This window comes from Rhinoraja longicauda, chromosome 6, assembly GCF_053455715.1.
Source record: "Rhinoraja longicauda isolate Sanriku21f chromosome 6, sRhiLon1.1, whole genome shotgun sequence".
In the NCBI taxonomy this organism is placed as follows: Eukaryota; Metazoa; Chordata; class Chondrichthyes; order Rajiformes; family Arhynchobatidae; genus Rhinoraja; species Rhinoraja longicauda.
The window spans coordinates 9348893-9368629 of NC_135958.1; the positions used below are offsets into that span (position 1 = coordinate 9348893).

At 41.9% G+C, this 19737-nt stretch overlaps 1 protein-coding gene across 8 annotated transcripts in view; it reads left to right on the forward strand.

Moving 5' to 3' along the window:
- The first annotated feature begins 2108 nt into the window (after nt 1–2108).
- siah1 (siah E3 ubiquitin protein ligase 1) overlaps nt 2109–19737 on the forward strand; it is a 29625-nt gene continuing 11996 nt past the window's right edge. For 3 of the 8 annotated variants that reach the window (XR_013547364.1, XR_013547365.1, XR_013547369.1), the window contains exon 1: nt 18015–18120. Coding sequence is in view for 3 of the 8 variants with exons in the window: in XM_078400420.1 (XP_078256546.1) it covers nt 18016–18864 (849 nt within the window). In the remaining 5 variants the exon portion in view is untranslated. Of the gene's footprint in view, nt 2339–2852; nt 2967–15475; nt 15672–18013; nt 19735–19737 lie in introns of those variants that run through there. The other 5 variants (XR_013547367.1, XM_078400420.1, XM_078400421.1 and 2 more) reach the window with 5 other exon arrangements.

Sequence of the window (19737 nt, forward strand, 5' to 3'; positions counted from 1 at the left end):
ATTTCTTTGCCTTGTGACAATTACATGACAATTAGAATACATAACAATTAAACACTCTTTAACACTACACAACACTAACCTCAGCTACAAACTATGGTCTGTCTTTGGTCGCACACGGGACTTCAGCCTTGATGATTGCACATTATCCATGAATATTATGTTCATAGGCCTGTATGGTGCAACAAGTAAGAATTTCTTTGCCTTATTCTCAGTGCATGACAATTAAACACTCTTCAACACTACACAACAATAACCTTAGCTATGAACTATGGTCTGTCTTTGACTGCACTTGGGACTTCAGCCTTGATTATTGCATGATTGTGGCGTTTATGGTTGGGCGACAGCAAGCAGGAATGTCATCCATCGTTGGCAGATGGACCATCAATGTAACCCCGGCATTCCCTCTCCCCACCCAAGTCGCACTAGCACCTCGTTTTCACCCAACAAACAGCTAACAATGGCCTGTTTCCTTTATCATTGTTACTTTTTTGCATATCTTTCATTCATTGGTCTTTATCTCACTACATCATCGTCTATATCTCTCGTTTCCCTTTTATGAAGAAGGGTCTCGACCCAAAACGTCACCCATTCCTTCTCTCCATAGATGCTGTCTGTCCCGTTGAGTTACTCCAACTTTTTGTGTCTACCTCCAGTTTAAGCCAGCATCTGCAGTTCCTTCCTACACATCAAAGCGGGTTGCTCAACACTTTAACTCCCCCTCCCATTCCCACACTGCCCTTTCTGTTCAGGGCCTCCTTCATTGTCAGAGTGAGACCCAGCACAAATTGGAGGAACAGCACCTCATATTTCGCTTGGGCAGCTTACACCCCAGCGGTATGAACATTGAGTTCTCTAAATTCAAGTAACCCTTCCTTTCCCTCTCTCTGCATCCCCTCCCCTTCCTAGTTCTCCGACCAATCTTACTGTCTCCGACTACATTTTATCTCTGTTTACTTTGTTGTTTGTTACCTTCTCCCTGCTAACAATGATCTATTCTACATTTTCCTTGATCTCCATGCCATTCCCCTTGTCCTATTTTCACACCTTCACTCTTCCTTTATCTATGTATCTCCCCTCATGACCCCAGTCTGAAGAAGGGTCTCGATCCGAAACGTCATCCATTTCCTTCTCTCCAGATGCTGCCCGACCCGCTGAGTTACTCCAGCATTTTCATGCGTATCTCCTGTTGTGGACTGAAGAAGGGTCTCGACCCGAAACGTCACCCATTCCTTCTCTCCCGAGATGCTGCCTGACCTGCTGAGTTACTCCAGCATTTTGTGAATAAATATCTTTATTGTCATTGTACAGGGGTACAACAAGATTGGGAATGCGCCTCCCATACGATGCAATAAATTAATTAGCTAGTCAGTATTAACTTAAACAACCCAATGAAACAAATTAGAACAGTTTTAAAACAGAATAAAGTGCAAGTAGATCTGTGTCGGTTCACTGTGCGATGTGACCATTCGGCTCAACAGGACCGGTTCATAGCCGCTATGGCCCTGGGGATGAAGCTGTTCCTGAGTCTGGAGGTGCGGGCGTAGAAGGCCTTGTATCGTCTGCCCGATGGTAGAAGTTCGAACAGACTGTTGCAGGGGTGTGAAGAGTCTTTGCGGGTGCTGGTGGCTTTTCTGAGGCATCGTGTGTTGTAGATGGCCTCCAAGGCTGGTAGCTGTGTTCCGATAGTCCCCTGAGCTCATTCCTTCTCCCCACAGATGCTGCCAGACCCGCTGTCAACAGCCAAAAGTCTGTCGTCTGTCGCCTCCCCTTGCTCTGCTGGTATTTTATTTTTATTCTTCACATGCTTTAAATTATATAATGTTTTATTTCTAATTGGCTACTGTATGTAGTGTTGCTGTCCTTGCGAGCAGAGAGCCAAGACAAATTCCTTGCATGAATGTATGTATGTGTGGAGACACACTTGGCTAATAAAATCCACTCAATTCAATTCATTTCATTTCATTTTCATGTCTACCTTCCTGTTGTTGGCCGTTGACCGTTGGCCGCGCGGTCACGCGGGGCGGAGGAGGGGGTCGAGGGGGCGCGCGCGCGCGCGTGCCCGCGGGGAGTGGGAGGCGGGGCTGGCGCGGGGCGGGCGGGCAGGCAGGTGAGCGCGTGCTGTTGGCTCGAGCTCAAGCGCGGCGGCGGCGGTTCGTTCGTCTCTCCGGACAAAAGGCCGGCAGTGGGCGGGAGGAGGGAGACAGAGCGACAGCTCCGACCCTGCCCAGCGCCCATCAACCGCCACTAACGCCGTCCCTTTTCCTTATTTTTAAAAATATATATATATATAAAAATCTCAAAAAGGTGCGCTCTGCTCTCAGTTAGCATTGTCGCGCAGGTAAGGTGATTCATAATTCGGGGATGGACAAAAAGCAGGACACGTTTATGTTTATGGTGCGGGAGTGTGTGTGTGAGAGAGGGGAAGTCGGAGCGGCGGTGGCCATTAGTGACGGCGAGCTGGGCCGGCGCCCTCTTCCCCTTCTCACTGTGTGTGTGCGTGTGTGTATAAAATGTACGCCCGACAGCTGACAGGCTCAGGGCTGCGGCCGCGGCTGCCCGTGTTGTTTATTGTGCCGGCCAGCATGGCGGAGGCCGCGGGCCTCCAGAGTTTGCTCTCTTTGTAAATACTTCGTTTCGGGGCCTGGGTGGATTCTCCCCCTTCCTCCTTCCCTCGGCCTCACATTATCTGGGAAGGTGGTGGCGTTGTTACTGCTGCGGCTGAGCGGCCGAGTAATTCTCCCCTCCTAACGTTTTAGTTTGCAGAACGGGAACAGTAATATATCCTACTGAATTACCCCCCCCCCCCTCTCTCTCTCTGTATATATGTAGACATAAAACAATTTTAATGCACGATTCTCCCCGACGGTGAAGCACAATGAGCGGGCTCTTTGTTTCTGCTTGACACTTCTTTGCCTCTTTTGATGGGATTCGCCAGGCTCGGCCCTGCCAGTGCCTTTGCTCACTCGGTAGGTAAACGTGGAGTGTTTAATGCTTGCAGTCCCAACACTACGTAATGTTGATATATTTTCAGGTAGCAGGTGCGAATTAGGCCGAGGGTAAAGGGGATTATTTTCCAAGTTGCCCTGCATGCAATGTTTAAATGTAAAATAAGCTATTTGATTCCTCCTGTGACTGACTAGCCTCAAGTTGAAATAATTATAGAAACCAGCGAGATGTCTTGACATTATGCGGTCCATGAAACTGTCTAAATGGAGTGGGGAAAGAGGAAGAATTAGATTATTGGCGTACTGAAAGTGGTGCGAGGGATGGGAGTTAATGTTTTGAAAGAAGGCACACATTACCAAAGCTCTTGCTGTTTTTTTCTTTTATCAGTTGAGAATTTTTCAGAATTTGGTTTATTATTGTAATGTATACTTTATTTACAAACAGATCAGATGAAACTATAGATAAATACAATAAATAAAGTGGAAGCTAGAGTTCTTTTGTAATTTTGCTATTTTACATTTTGACCATGACCTTTAGGTTTTCCCAGTTGTGCTGATCATCAAGTACCATGCTAATCCTACTTTCTGTGTATGGCTTGATGTGGTCATCTAAAAACTAATGTTGCGAGAGTGTCCACCTCCACCACCCACTTTGGTAGAGTGCTCCAGATTTTGTCATCTGTTAAAAAATTATTTCTTGGAATTTCCTGTGCCTCAAATTGCTGTCTGATCAGAGGAACAGCACCTCATTTTGCTTGGGCAGCTTATACTCCAGCGGTATGAACATTGACTTCTCTAACTTCAAGTAACCCTTGCTTTCCCTCTCTCCATCCCCTCTCCCTTCCCAGTTCTCTGACCAGTCTTGGTCTCTGACTACATTTTATCTCTGTTTGCTTTGTTACCTTCTCCAAACTAACAATGATCTATTCTACAATTTCCTTGAACTTCATTCCCTTTGTCCTGTTTTCACACCTTATGCTTCCTTATCTATGTACCTCCCACTCCCCTGATATCAGTGAAAAAGGGTCTTGACCCGAAACAGCACCGATTCCCTCTCTCCAGAGATGCTGCCTGTCCCGCTGAGTTACTCCAGCATTTTGTGACTATTTTCAATTTAAACCAACATCTGCATTTCCTTCCCACACATGCTGTTTGATCATAATCGACCTTCCATGTACCCCCTCAATTTTGAATAACTACTATGTTTCCCCTTGGCACCTCCCTAAAATTATCTGACTGGTGAATTCAGTTGAAATATTCATCTAAGATCTTGCCTACATACAAATTGTCATTTTGGTCCATAAAGAAATAAAGGGACAACTTCTTCCCCACTATTATCAGACTTCTGAGTGGTCTTTCCATAAACTATGTTACAGTCCCATTCATCTCTGCCCCATTGTAGACATTTGACTTTGTCTCTAGAATTGATGCGCTACAATGTAGCTAATGATGTTCTGCACTCCATATCTTCCCCTTTGCCCTATTGCATGAGTTTGATTTTTTTGTATTTATATATCATATCATATATAGCCGGAAACAGGCCTTTTCGGCCCACCAAGTCCGTGCCGCCCAGTGATCCCCGTACACCCACTAGGGACAATTTTTACATTTACCCAGCCAATTAACCTACATACCTGTACGTCTTTGGAGTGTGGGAGGAAACCGAAGATCTCGGAGAAAACCCACGCAGGTCACGGGGAGAACGTACAAACTCCTTACAGTGCAGCACCCGTAGTCAGGATCGAACCTGAGTCTCCGGCGCTGCATTCGCTGTAAAGCAGCAACTCTACTGCTGCGCTACCGTGCCGCCATAACATATCTGATCTATTTGGATAGCATGCAAAAAAATATTTTCACTACCTTGGGACAAGTGACAATAATAAACATAAACCCAAAATGAGTTCCACCCTCTGATTACTCTTTTCTCTCAATGTACTTGTAAAATCCTCTTGATTTTTCATGATACTTGCTAGTGCTATTTCTTGTCCTTGTCAAATACGTTCAAGCCCCCTTCCGGATTTTCTATACTCCTGTCAGATTTCTCCAGTTTTCACTTTCTCATGCGATAGGTTATTTCTTTCTTGACAGTTTTGCCCCTAGGCACCCAAAATTTGCCGGAACTTACTGACCTTGCATTTCACCTTTACAGGAAAAGTTGACTCTGAACACCCTATTCCATTTTTGAATAACTTGTTTCAAGTTAGGTGGCACTTAACTGTCCCCTGTGCTATTCATGTGAAATTGTTTAAGCTTGTGAGATAGCAGTTTTTTTTTACCAGCTTTGCTAACAATGATAAAGCAATCTTGCCTTACTGACCAACAGTTTCGTAGCTTATTCTCTTCAACTGCAGATTCTGACAGCAAGAATGGGTACATCAACATTCCTGGAACAAATGGTGGTTGATCGAACACAACAGGGTCAGCCTTCAAGTTGCTCTGCAATCTTGTAGCCTGTTCTATTTCTAGACCAAATTCTCTCTGCTTGCCTGACATTTTTCACATTGTCTTTCATTGTTGTACTGTAAACATTTTTGTATTGTTTTGGATGATACAAAATTTGATTTCTCATTGCCTGCCTTTGTCACGTCATTATTCTGTCTGTCATTTTACTCTGTCTTTAGTCTTGTGTGCACTTTTTGTTTCTGTGCAGGAAATCTAACAATGTTTATGACCTCAGTGATTGACAGCTGTTTCCCCCAAAATTAAAGACCTGGAAAGACTGAAATTATGCATTTTGGATTTTCATCTGAAGATCTAAATATGAGTATCTTCTATGATTGTGCTTGTAATAATGTTCATTTCCTAAGGGTCCGAGTAATCATTATTGTGGAGGAAATATTGATCTTTTGGGGAAATTGCTTGACCGGTATTCATACAGCTGAGAACTTTGCATTCTTCCATATACAGACGTATGAGCATTATGGTCCAGACAGAATTCAAATTGATGAGCAGGTTCTGGTGTTTAAGGTGATGCTTGATATTGATGTCAATGGAACCTTTTTGTTACTTTGATTTGGAGCATACTGGGTGATTATCAGTTAAATTGGATTTGTCCTACTTGAGAGCAGTATACCTGGGCAACTTTCCATGTGTTGTGACTGCACTGGAACAGCTTGGTGGTGCAGATAGTTCTTGACTGGAGATCTTCAGTATGAATTGTTGCCTGGTCTTGTACCCTTTATATTCAGTGTTCTCAGTCATTCTCAGCAGTGCTGGCTCGAAGGGCCAAATGGCCTACTCCTGCACCTATTGTCTATTGTCTATTTCTTGAGTCAAGTGGGCTGGATTAAATTGGTCGAAGACGAGCTTCTATGGTGGTAGTTATACTTGAGAGAATACTGAGAATGATCATCTTTTGGCTTAACATAGTTATAAATGTTTACTCTTCTCCAGTGATTGCCTTCTAGGCTCAATCACCACTGAGGATGGGGATGTTCTTAAAGTCACTAAAGCCATTTGTTTTGAGATGTGAACTTCAACCTCATCCATTTACTTGGAGATCACTTGGCTCAGTTTATGGTTTTCAGTACACATTTAATCCTGACCTATTTCACTAGGCCGGCTTCTCATAATTTGTAGGTGTATCTGGCTTTGCTTTTAGTATGTCCTACATTCACAGAACCAGGGTCAATCTTCTATCTTGATAGTGATGGTAGAGCAAAATTTTTTACTGGAACATGAGATTATATTTTTTGAAGCAAAGAATTGTGTAAAACCTGTGGGTATCTAATTGAATCCTATACGCTTTCAATATTCATGAAGATGCCAGAAAGTGCGGATGCTGGAATCTTGAACAAAACACAGTGCCAAAAAATGCCTCTCCAGCGTGTTTGAATGACTATTGACCGGTCGGTGGCCCTCACCTCGGTTGTCATGAAATGCTCCGAGAGACTAATCAAGAAGCACATCTGTGCCCTCCTTCCTCGCAACATGGACCCACTACAGTTCGCATACCGTCCGAACAGGTCCACGGATGATGTTCACTGCTCTCTCTCATCTGGACAGCCAGAAGGGGGGGCTATGTGAGGATGCTGTTCATTGACTTTAGTTCAGCTTTCAATACCATAGTCCCCACCAGACTGGCTGAGAAGCTGCTGGAACTAGGGCTTAGCACCCCTCTGTGTGCCTGGGTCCTGGACGTTCTCACGGCCAGGCCCCAAGTGGTCAGGATGGGAGAACACACATCTAGTCCCCTCACCCTGAACACAGGATCCCCCCAGGGTTGTGTCCTTAGCCCCCTACTGTTTTCCCTGTACTCGCATGACTGTGTGGCCAGGTTCAGCTCAAACTCCATCATCAAGTTTGCTGATGACACTGGTGGTGGGCCGGATCTCCGACAATGATGAGAAGGCCTACCGGGAGGAGGTGGCTGATCTGGCACTCTGGTGTCAGGACAATAGCCTCCTCTTGAATGTCAAAAAAACTAAGGAGCTGATTGTGGAGTTTAGAAGGGCTCAACATCCAAGGACGTACACGCCACTGGAAATAAATGGGTCTACTGTGGATAGGGTGAGCAGTTTTAAATACCTGGGAGTCCACATCAGAGGATCTGACATGGGCAACGCACATTGCCGCACTGGTGGGTAAGGCAAAGCAGCGCCTTTACCACCTTAGACAGCTGAGGAAATTCAGAGTGTCTCTGAGGATCCTTCATTGCTTCTACTCTGGGGCTGTAGAGAGCATCCATCCGGCAACATTACAGTCTGGTTTGGGAACAGCTCTGCCCAGTACAGGAAGGCCCTGCAGAGAGTAGTGCGTTCGGCAGAACGCACCATGGGAACTACATTCGCCCCCTTGCAGGACCTATACATCAGGAGGTGTAGATCGAGAGCAAGCAAGATTATGAGGGATCCCTGCCACCCCAGCAACAGACTGTTCCAGATGCTCCAGTCAGGCAAGTGCCTCCACTGTCACGCTGTGAAAACGGAGAGGATGAGACGGAGTTTCTTCCCACAGGCCATCAGGTCTGTTAACTTTTATAACTCCAGGGACTAAATTTTGTCTTCTCGGTATTAACTTTAATTTATATGCTGTAATTGTAATTATTTTCTTTTTTGCACAATCCGCAGGCATTGCCACTTTCATTTCACTGCACATCGTGTATGTGTATGTGACAAATAAACTTGACTTGACTTGATTTAGCAGATCAAACACCATCTGTAGAGGGAATGGACAGATGCCATTTTGGGCCGGGACACTTCTTCAAACTGATTACAAGGGTCCCCACCTAAAACATCGTCTGCCCATTCCCTCCACAAATGCAGCTGACCTGCTGAGTTTCTCCAACAATTTGTGATTAATTATGACTTTGAATTGTGGATTATATTTTGTATAATTTGGAAGATGACTCTTCCATTTTGGAAAATTGACTTTAGGCTGCAATAAAGACCCTTTAAAAAGGACACATACCAAGAATTTTTTATTATGTAATTTCCTAATAACTGCAGTTGGCTCAGTTTTTTTTAAAACTTCTCCAGCTGCAAATGTTAAGCTGCTTTTCATCTTGTTAACAAGGTATTTTTATTTGGTCTTTAAGCAATGAAAATAGCTATCTTCATTTAATGTGTAAACCAGTAATTTGGCTACTCTTGCTCATGCTTGCCTTTTTTTCTCCAAAATGTAAATAAATTTACATAGCCTTTTGCAACTTAAATGTTTCAAGTTCTGTTTTTTGTTTTGGTATTGTCGTTGTAATTTGAAGTTAGTGCCCAATTTGTTCATTAAGTTCCACATACTTCTGTGTAATTACACTTCTGGCTATTATTGATATGGGCATGTCAACTTCAGAATATCTACATCGTATATGTAGCCTTTGGTACCCACCTCAACTTGCTCCAGAATATCAACCTACCTCAATGGGTAATAATAATAATAATAATAATGCATTACATTTATATAGCGCTTTTCAAACACTCAAAGACGCTTTACAGGGATTACTAGAACATAGAGAAGAAAATAAATAGATAAATAAGTAAACGAACAGAAAAAGGAGACAGAAGGTGAGGTGACGGTCAGTGGTTGAAGGCAGTGCTGAACAGGTGAGACTTCAGTAATGTTTTGAATGTGGTGAGTGAGGAGGAGTCTCTGACGGTTTGGGGTAGTGAGTTCCAGAGGGTGGGAGCAGGGATGGAGAAAGCCCTGTCCCCCCAGGATCTGAGTTTGGTCCGGATGGGGGGGGGGGGGGGGGGACAGGAGGTTGGCAGCAGCAGAGCGGAGGGTGGAGGTGGGAGTGTATCTGGAGGAGGTCAGTCAGGTAGGATGGGGCCAGGTTATGGAGGGCTTTGTAGGTCATGAGGAGGATTTTGTACTGGATTCTCTGGGGGATGGGGAGCCAGTGGAGCTTGTAAAGGACGGGGGTGATATGGTCGGGGATCGGGGAGTGGGTGAGTAGACGGGCAGCGGAGTTTTGAATATTGAAGTTTACTGATGATTTTTGAGGGTGAGCCATAGAGGAGGCTGTTGTAGTAAGTATTCATTTATTACCTTGTCCACATCCTCTTGCTCCAGGCATTAAACACCTTGTACTTCCAATTGATAATACCCTTCTTGCATTTTATCCTTGCGACCCATTGGGCAAGTAAAATGTGTAGAACAGAGCATTGTTCAAATTAGAATGGATAGGATTGTGGTAGTGTTGGAAGATTGTACCATAAAAGAATAGATACGGCACTAAAGCTGTGTAAGCTTTGCTGGTATCACGGTTATGGACAACTATCCTGGGAAGGTGCTAGGACTGGATAGGAAGCACTCAGTAGTCATGGTCCACCATGATTCCAGCAATGTAAACAGGATTAAATTCTGCTGAAGGACCATAAGAACCATAGTTTAACCGTAAGGAAATGAACTTGGGATTACTGCCTGAACTATGTGCCAATTGGTCTAGTTAGTTGAATGTATGGTTCAGAAATTAGTGGGGTGAAATGGGTTTACTTTGTGGGACATGGGATCTAATACTGGGGAACGGAAAAGGTACTACATTTGGACAGGCTTCAGTTAAATTGAATAAAACCAATGCCCTGGAAAATTGAGATGGTTAAAGATATTGTTGAATGAGGGAGAAAGTTCTGTTGAGTGAAAATTTGTACCGTTTAAGGGGACAAAGGTATAGTGTTGTGTGATAGGACGGTTGTGCACAACCATGAGGGCAGCAGCAGATATGAAGATAAGAGGGAAAATAGTAAGGAAAAAAATTGAGCCTTTTATTAAATGTGCACAGCATAAATAGAGATCAATTGAAGCAAGTAGAAGTTAGGGACTAAGTCGTAAATGGTCTGAGATACTTGTGCTTTAAAAAGAAAGACAACAAAAAATAGTAGCTCTAAAGGATAAGATGTAGTGCACCAGTAAGAAATGATCATCGCTCTAGATAGTTGAATTGGTTTGGATGGAGCTAATTGGCAAAATATGTAGCTCTAGGTCACTCAAGTGTAGTGTGAAATCAAGAACATTACTGCAGTAGATGATGAATTGTCTTAAAATGGGATAAATGAGACTCATTTTACAAGCTTTGGAAGAATCTGGGTCAGTTTCATAGAACGAAAGTGATGAATAACACAGATTGATTTAGGCCTGGTGTTGTGTACGGAATAGGATGACAGTGGTGTAGGGCAGATGCAAGGTTTTGATCCAAAACATTGTCCATTCTTTACCTCCATACGTGCTTGCTGCTTGACCTGGTGAGTTCCTCCAGCAGACTATTTGTTGCTAAAAGCAAATGGTGTTAGTTTTTTGCTTTATCTCTGGTGATGGTGACAGAGCATCAGGAATATATTCAAGTTTGGTTCTCCATACCAGAAAAGGATTATTTTTCAATTGAAGGAGTACAGTGAAGGTTCACTGGATTGTTCTCTTGCATTGTGTTTATTACGAGTCATTTTAAAGGATAATGTTTGTACTTCAGTTTTTTTTGAAAAGGCAATTTCATTGAAACTTGTGAAAAAGGGGCTTGATGGGATAGATGTAGATATGCAGACGAAATGTGTAGGAAGGAACTGCAGATGCAGGTTTAAACCGAAGACTGTCAGAAGAAGGGTCTCGACCCGAAACATCACCTATTCCTTTTCTCCAGACCCGCTGAGTTACTCCAGCCTTTTGTATTAGATATGCAGAGGTGTTTCCTCTGTTTTGGGAATATGGCTATGTCGGCAGACCCTAGCTAAAGAACCAACCACTCATAAAGTAACAAATAACTTTAGTCATCCTTTGTGGTTTGATTCCATCCATTTTTAAACCAATGCTCCCAAGTCGGGTATTTGTTCTGTATTTTAGACTAGGGCTGTAATGATTTTAAACACTTATTTGGGGTGCTGCAATAGTGTTTGAAGGTTTGGATCTGTTTTTGATTTCAATTGGGAATAAAATAAATGTTTTGCTGCTGTATATACTCTGTCACCAATTAGCAAATGTGTATACTGTATATTTGATATATTTGAAGTCCAGCAGATGAGCTTATTGGCAGTTTTTCCAGAGTTTGTTTGTAGATTACCACCAACATTTTCAGGAACAAAGTTAAAATAAAGGCATTTATATTTATAAAAACATAAATGATGAAATGCTCATCGGGATTCCTGAATATAGCAGAACAGATAGATAAAGTGGTTAAACAGGCACGTGGGCTACATCTTCATTAGCAAGGACGTAGAGGGAGCAGGGGAAAGATTGTACAATTGTATGCAACATTTTGGTCAGGCCGGAGACGATACTGTTGGCGACATACTGTGAGATTGACATGACTGCATAGGAAAGCCTTCAGAATGTTTCCTGGTGTAGTGTTTTAGTTATGAGGCGATACTAGATATTCTAGATTTGTTTTACTTGGAATGGAGGAAGCTGAAGTTGCATCTGATTTGGAATGCAAAATGAAGGGGATAGATGATAAATAACATAGCAGATGTTTACGAAGCTCAGAAGACATTACCTTGGGTAAGTTCTGATGTAAGGTTTTGACGTGAAATGTTGGATATTCCTTTCCGCCCACAGATGCTGCTTGAACTGCTGAGATTTTATTGCTCCTTTACAGTAAGTGATGGTTTTGGATAAAATTTGAGAATTTTTGGCCAGTTGGAATCTGGGACACATCGCCTGAGAGGTTGGTGGAGTCCGAGATACTCACGACACTTAAGTATCTAGAAAAGCACTTCACTTGACAAGGCATAGAAGGCTGAGCCAGATGCTGGAAAATGGATGTATAGATGAATACTTAATAGTTGGCATGGACACGCCAAAGGGCTTGTTTCTGTGTTCTTACTTTGACATGAGGTTGATATTAGGGGTTGAATCTTTTATTAAAACTTGGCAAAATGTGAAAACGAGCATGTTGAGTTGGTGACAAACAATGAGAAAGTTACCTCAAAACGGAGTCATTGCAATATGTGGGCAAATTAAAACTGAAACAAGTCAAGTGATCGAGGTTGTAGGGACAGATGTAAGCTAAATACCATTGTCTTAAACTGCAGAAATGTCAAATGTTTAATTATGTGCCCCTGGAACAGAAAAATGAAATTCCTGCAGCTTTATGGGCATACTAATGCAACAACACAACATTTAATATATTGTATATTTATTAGTTATACTAGGTAACTGGGCCTTAATGATGTAAGCTGAAGTACATTGTGCCACCATAGCAGAATTCCTGCTTTTATTTTTGCTGAAGTAAGGTGGTGTGGTGTGGTTCAAGAGTCTGAAGGTTAATGGAAATAAGCTGTTCGATGGGGTGTACTATCTTCTATATACTAAAACTCTCGTGTTTGTTTGTTCCTGAACTACAGCCAAAACGGTACATGATAGCGCGACAATTTTAGGCCCACCTTACTCACCGTTGTCCCTTAGGTGCTAATGGAAGAAGTTTCATTGAAATTGGTGTTATATTTTTTAAGTTATTCACATTTTAAAGCTTCTATCTCCTAGGGAGGGGAGGAGGGAGGGATAAGGGGGATGGAGTGGGGGAGGGAGGGGATGGGGAATAAGGGGGGTTGAGGGGGATGGAGTGGGGGGGGCGGGGACGGGGGAGTGGGGGAGGAGAGGGTGCTGCACCAATGCAGGAGAGGTTTGGGCCGAACGGGTCCATTTGGTCTAGTTTAGAACTAAGATCAGAAGAAATTTTTATCCCGAAGATGGTAAACCTGTGGCAATCGATGATCAAACATGTTGAATAATGCAGAGATAATTTACTGTTATTTGCTAAATAGTCATTAGAAGTGAATTGGAAGCTGCAGCATATTTGGGACTGCTTGTGGCTTTTGTGTGAAGCATAAGATAAGTAGATGTCATTGTGTATATTATTTTCTAGGCCACTGTTAATCACCTGGAGATATTTTTCCCTCTTCCTGAGCCCTAATTGATAACGGCCATCCAATGTAGAACAGGCATTTTTTGTGTTGGGGACATTAGGATCGTGTGAAATTGAATCTTCCCCCTTAATACAGAGTGCTGAAACTTCTTTCATATTGGTGCATAATTGATTTAAGTTTATTCTAAAATATGTTCATTTGGTCAGTGGCATGGAATAAATTAAATTAATTTATTAAATGAACAGATTGAGAAATGTTGCAGCATTTTGAATTTTGACGTGAAATGTCGTTACAAGAAAACAAGTTTTAGACAAATTGAATAACTTGTTTGACCCTTGCATAATGTGAAATCCAGTTTTATTTGGAGTTTGAGTTGCATGTATGTAACATTTGTATGACGTGTGCAACTATTCAATCCGGATTACAGCAAGAGGTTGGAAAAAATTATTGCTGTTTGATGTTTTTGCAGGGGATGGTGAGGTGTCTACTGTAGAAGCATTCTTTGGTGCATTCCTTTTTATTTTAAGAATTACGATGGAAATGTCTTGTTTTCCCTTAAAAAAACAAAATTATGTGACATACAGGAACATTTTTGTAGTTTGGAATTTGGTTCTCTTGGGTGCATTTAAAATTAGAAATGCTTAAGGATGGGCCATTGGGTTCAGTGCTGATAAAACAATTTTAATTTTTAACTGTTCATGACTAGTGAATTGATTGCATGGATGGGTATAATTTCTGGCTTTAAAACTTATTTTGCAAGAATATTAAAGATAAATCTAAATGATCACATAAGTAAAAGTAGAGAATTACATTAATAAGTTCAGTAATGGAGGTCTTAATAGAGATCTTAATGGAGGTCTTTATCTCAAGCATGGCAACGAACCTCACTTATTTTAACTTCCAACCAATGATACATATGTGTAGGAAAGAACTGTAGATGCTGGTTTAAATCGAAGGTAGACACAAAATGCTGGAGTAACTCAGCGGGTTAGGCAGCATCTCGGGAGAGAAGGAATGGGTGACATTTTGGGCCAAGACCCTTCAGTCTGAAGAAGGGTCTCGACCCGAAACGTCACCCATTCCTTCTCTCCCGAGATGCTGCCTGACCCGCTGAGTTACTCCAACATTTTGTGTCTACCAATGATATATATATGACTTGCTCCCTTCAAGTAATCTGTAACAACATAATTCTGATATTTCTGACCTGAATATTTGGGTCAATTGGAGTTGACCAACATTTGCTATTGATCTTGGCACTGAGTTGTATATTTCCAGACTCCCCCCCCCCCCCCCCCCCTTCCAAAGACAAAGAAAAATGAAGAATCTGGTGGTGTTTTCTTTCAATTTGGCTTTTGGCCAAATGTCTGGGCTAGAGTAAGCAATAATATGTTCTGGAGTAATGTCCAAGAATTGATGGGCTTGGCTGAGGGCATGTGAGACTAGTGATAGAGGTTGTCTTGGTGATGGCACAGTCATGATCTGTCAAATATTATTGTTCAAAAATATTCATTGTATTCACCCCTTCATTGAAATGCAGTTTTGTGAAGTATCTATCCAGCCTAGTTAGACCCGAAACGTCACCCATTCCTTCCCTCCAGAGATGCTGCCAGTCCTGCTGAGTTACTCCAGCTTTTTGTGCCATCTTCAGTTTAAACCAGTATCTGCACTTCCTTCCTACACATCCAGCCTGGTCAGTCTTGGTTTGGTTTTGTTATCGGTCTGTATTGTATATTCTTCAATATCACCTCCTTTGGACTTACTGGCAGTACTACTTCCCTATCTTTTGCATTATTCAGTTCAATCAAAACAAACCATGCTATACTTAAAACCTTATTAACTTGAATTGTTACCATGTGTGATGTGCCTGTGTTCCATTTTTGTTCTGCAAAAACTATTGCGGGACATGGATTAGAATATTAATATCTTTCAAATGTAGGTTCTTTCAAATTTTTCAGAATCTCTAATGTAAATTTGAGCAATGTTCTGGCACTTATCTATGCAATCACTTCTTGCCTTTTGTTCTAAGAAAGCATTTACTCTTCTATTTTAATAGCCAGCTCTCTACCTGAGCTGCTGCTACTTCCTAGTCCTTGGTTCTGTGTTTCAATCACATGGTGTCCTATCCCTTGGGTTATTGCCCTCTTGTGGTAGATCCTGATGTGCTGAGTATCTCCAGTATTTTCTGCTCCTTAGATTTTTTTGTTGCTTTGGCTGCTGAATGCCAAATTAATTCACGTTTGAATACTTGGCGTGTAGGAAGGAACTGGAGATGCTGGTTTAAACCAAAGAAAGACGCAAAAAGCTGGAGTAGACAGCATCTCTGGAGAAAAGGAGCAGGTGTCGTTTCAGGTCGAGATCATTCTTCAGATACTTCGCATTGGACGTCCTAGGAAGCTCAACCTGGCGAACATTGTTGAAGATGTACTATAACAAGCTAGTAAGCTAGTGGATTTTACAAAGTATAACAAGCTTAACTAATTTATAACTTGGGCAGAGTTTGCTGCTTTATAGGGAAATTGATGAATTTTTCGTAGAAAAAATTGTCTTGTTTCTATCTTCACTGCAAGGTTGGACGGTGGAATGAATACAGTTCATAAGTCATGGGAGCAAATTAGGCCATTCGGCCCATTGAATCTATCACACCATTCAATCATGGCGTTTGTTCTTGTGAGGATTTTTGTGCACAGGTTAACAATTGTGCTCTGCACTGGCAACTAGGCCAGTGAAATACAACCATTCTGTTATTTAAAATTCCATTCCTAGAAAAATTCCTGGTTAAATGAAATTTCCCACATTGGCGGGCTGGATAGAATGTATTGTGGATATTTTGATGGTATATTCATGTGGGTAGAGTGTTCAGTGCAAGGTATATTCATATCCCTTAAGAACAATGGTGTAGCAAAAAAACAATTGTAAAGAATGCTGAAAATGCTCTGCACATAAGACAGCATCAAAATGCTTCCGTGATCTTACTGCAGAACGAGGAAAGAAATAAGTTGGAAAGAACAAGATTGGAAGGGAACAATTGGAACACTTGTTAAGGTGGAGGCCAATATTGAATAATGCATAGTGGTGTAGCTTAAAGAGAATGGTAAAGACTCATTAATAAAATGTATTACTGGAAGATATGAGACGAGCTAAAAATCTGAAATACCAGGAGTTGCAGAAAAGGGGTATTAGAATGTCTGAGAATTTGTCATTTCTGTCATGCTCTGATCAGATGTGCTGTTCCACAAGTTTGCATTGACTTTTTTTAGATCAAACAAGGAGAGGTCAAAGTGAGATAGAGAAGTAAATGAGCACATAACTGGATTTACTCCTAAATTCATTAGTTACAATTGCCACACTTGCTTTATGTGGGTTTATTATTGACACGTGTACTGAGGTACAATGAAAAGCTTGGTTTTGCATGCTATCCAATCATATCAGAGAAAACTATAGCTAAAACAATAAAGTCAAACTTGAGTACATTAGAGCAAAGGAGAAGATTCAGTATGTAGAATATAGTTCTCAGCATTGTAGCGCATCAGTTCCATAGACCAAGTCCAATGTCCACAATTGATGGAGGTGAATCGGCTACAAATCTAGCTTATGGAAGGGCTGTTAGAACCCTGTCAACGGAGGGAAAGAAGCTGCTCCTGAGTGGTGCATACTTTCAAACTTCTATACCTTCTGCCAGGCAGGGGCAGGGAGAAGGAGTGATCAGGCTCAGACAAGTCTTTGATTATGTTGTCTGCTTTTTGAGGCAGCATGAAGTGTGAAAGAGCTAGATAGTGGGGATGTCTGGTCTGTGTGATGGACTGGACTACAACTACAACTCTGCAATTTCTTGCAGTCTTGGGTGATGTTCCCAAACCAAGCCGTATTGCAACCTGACGATATGCTCTATGGCGCTTCTGTAGAAGTTTGTAAGAGTCAGTAAGAGGTGCTGAGTTTCCTTGATCTCAGGAAGTAGAGACATTGCTGTACCCCCTTGGCTGTTACATTAATGTGGTTGGTGATATTAATGCCAAGGAACTTGAAGCTCAACCATTTACACTTTGGCACCATTGATGCTGATTGGGGCATTTGATCCACCATGCTTGTTGAAGTTGATAACCAGATCCTTTGTCTTGCTGACACTGAGTGAGGTTATTTATTCACAAAATGCTGGAGTAACTCAGCAGGTCAGTCTGAAGAAGGGTCTCGATCCGAAACGTCGCCCATTCCTTCTCTCCCGAGATGCTGCCTGACCTGCTGAGTTACTCCAGCATTTTGTGAATAAATACCTTTGATTTGTACCAGCATCTGCAGTTATTTTCTTATACTACCTGAGTGAGGTTATTGTCCTCACACCGTTACTAAGTTCTTCCCCTTCCTGTACTCTGTTTTGTCATTGTTTGTGATCCTGCCCACCACAGTGATGTCATCTGCAAACTTGTAGACTGGGTTAGAGCCAAATGTGGCCGTACAGTCATGAGTGTGTAGGGACTGAGCGTGTCTGTATAGATTTGTGTGGTTGCATATGAGGGCCTGTGTGATGGAGATGGATTTGATATTAACATTGTTCCACTAGTGCAGGAAAATTAGTTTTATGAGAAAACACCTTTAAATGGGAGAATATCAAAATGACCACTTGTAATTTTCTGTTGTTAGCTCGGTAATGTTTCTAACTGTCAGGATACAGAAAATTTGTCTAGTATTTTGACATAGAAAATGAAGAGGTCAGTTACTGTCTGAAAGTTGACATTTCTTCGTGGTTAAATGGTGCTATCTAACTTTTTTCTTTACCTTTTCCAGAAATGAGTCGTCAGACTGCCACAACACTCCCTACAGGTACATCAAAGTGCACTCCTGCCCAGAGAGTTCCTGCGTTGACGGGAACCACAGCTTCCAATAGTGATTTGGCAAGTCTTTTTGAGTGTCCGGTTTGCTTTGACTATGTGCTGCCACCAATTCTTCAGTGCCAGAGCGGCCACCTTGTCTGCAGCAACTGTCGTCCTAAGCTTACATGCTGCCCCACTTGCCGGGGCCCATTGGGCTCCATTCGTAACCTGGCCATGGAAAAAGTGGCCAACTCTGTACTGTTCCCCTGTAAGTATGCCTCTTCAGGTTGTGAGATAACACTACCACACACAGAGAAAGCAGACCACGAGGAACTCTGTGAGTTCAGGCCATACTCGTGTCCTTGCCCTGGAGCCTCGTGTAAATGGCAAGGCTCTCTGGATGCTGTAATGCCACACCTGATGCATCAACACAAGTCAATCACAACCTTGCAGGGTGAGGACATAGTTTTCCTGGCCACAGACATTAACCTTCCAGGGGCAGTAGATTGGGTCATGATGCAGTCCTGTTTTGGCTTTCATTTTATGTTGGTCTTGGAAAAACAAGAAAAATACGATGGCCACCAGCAGTTTTTTGCCATAGTACAGCTAATTGGAACACGCAAACAAGCTGAAAACTTTGCGTATAGACTTGAACTGAATGGCCACAGACGGCGATTGACTTGGGAAGCAACTCCTCGATCAATTCATGAAGGCATTGCCACAGCAATTATGAATAGTGACTGTCTGGTTTTTGACACTAGCATTGCACAGCTTTTTGCAGAAAATGGTAACTTGGGAATCAATGTAACTATTTCAATGTGTTGAAACCATGACATTTCATAAATTCTCTTTCCAGGGGCTGGAAATGGGCAGTAAATGCTGTACATTGAGCTAAATATCGGAGGAACTGTGCAACATTTTGCTGCTGAGCATTTATCAGACTGGCTTCATGGATTCTGTTTGGAGTCACAATTCTAACGTAGAACTGGCTTGCAGCAAAGTTAACACTAATTATAAATGCAGTAAACCACTGAAAATACCTTTTTTTTGTAGAAAATAGTGCTAGGAGCCTAAAGAAAATGGGCATAAACACTTGCAAGTGCTACAATCCTGTTAGTTTTGACTGTACTCAGCTAAAAGTGTTGAAATTGTTCTGATTGTCTTTACTGACAAGCCATGTTGTGCAGTTTTAAGTTGCTGCTTTTCTCATTTGTTTCTACATAGAATTGCTGCTGTTTTGTGTAAATTTTGTGTATGGATATTTTTATGAACTTACTAGTTTTTCATCAATAAATTTCCCTTCCTTTTTTTGTACGAAGCCCTTTGGAGCTATTTAAGTTCATCTAATATCTGTTCAGTTTACAAGCTAGAATCCTATAATCTGTCCCAATAATGAGTCTTGGCTATTAGGCTCTTGACTTTCAACCTAGTTATTGGCAAGTATTTTTAAATCCTTTAAGCTTTTGAGTTGTGATATCTATTGTCATTGTACAATGGTTAACAGAACTGACATTACATTTTGGTTATTTAGAATCGAGGTGCATTTGTATCTGAAATTGGAAGTGTTTTAAACTTCCCAATGTTTATCCAAACCTACCAGACACTTGGCCTCTTGCTTTTTTTCTGCCTGTTGCTCATCTTTTGTTAATTTAGCATTTTCCTCAGTGATGCTACTTTGCTATTCCTCTGTTTTGTGTG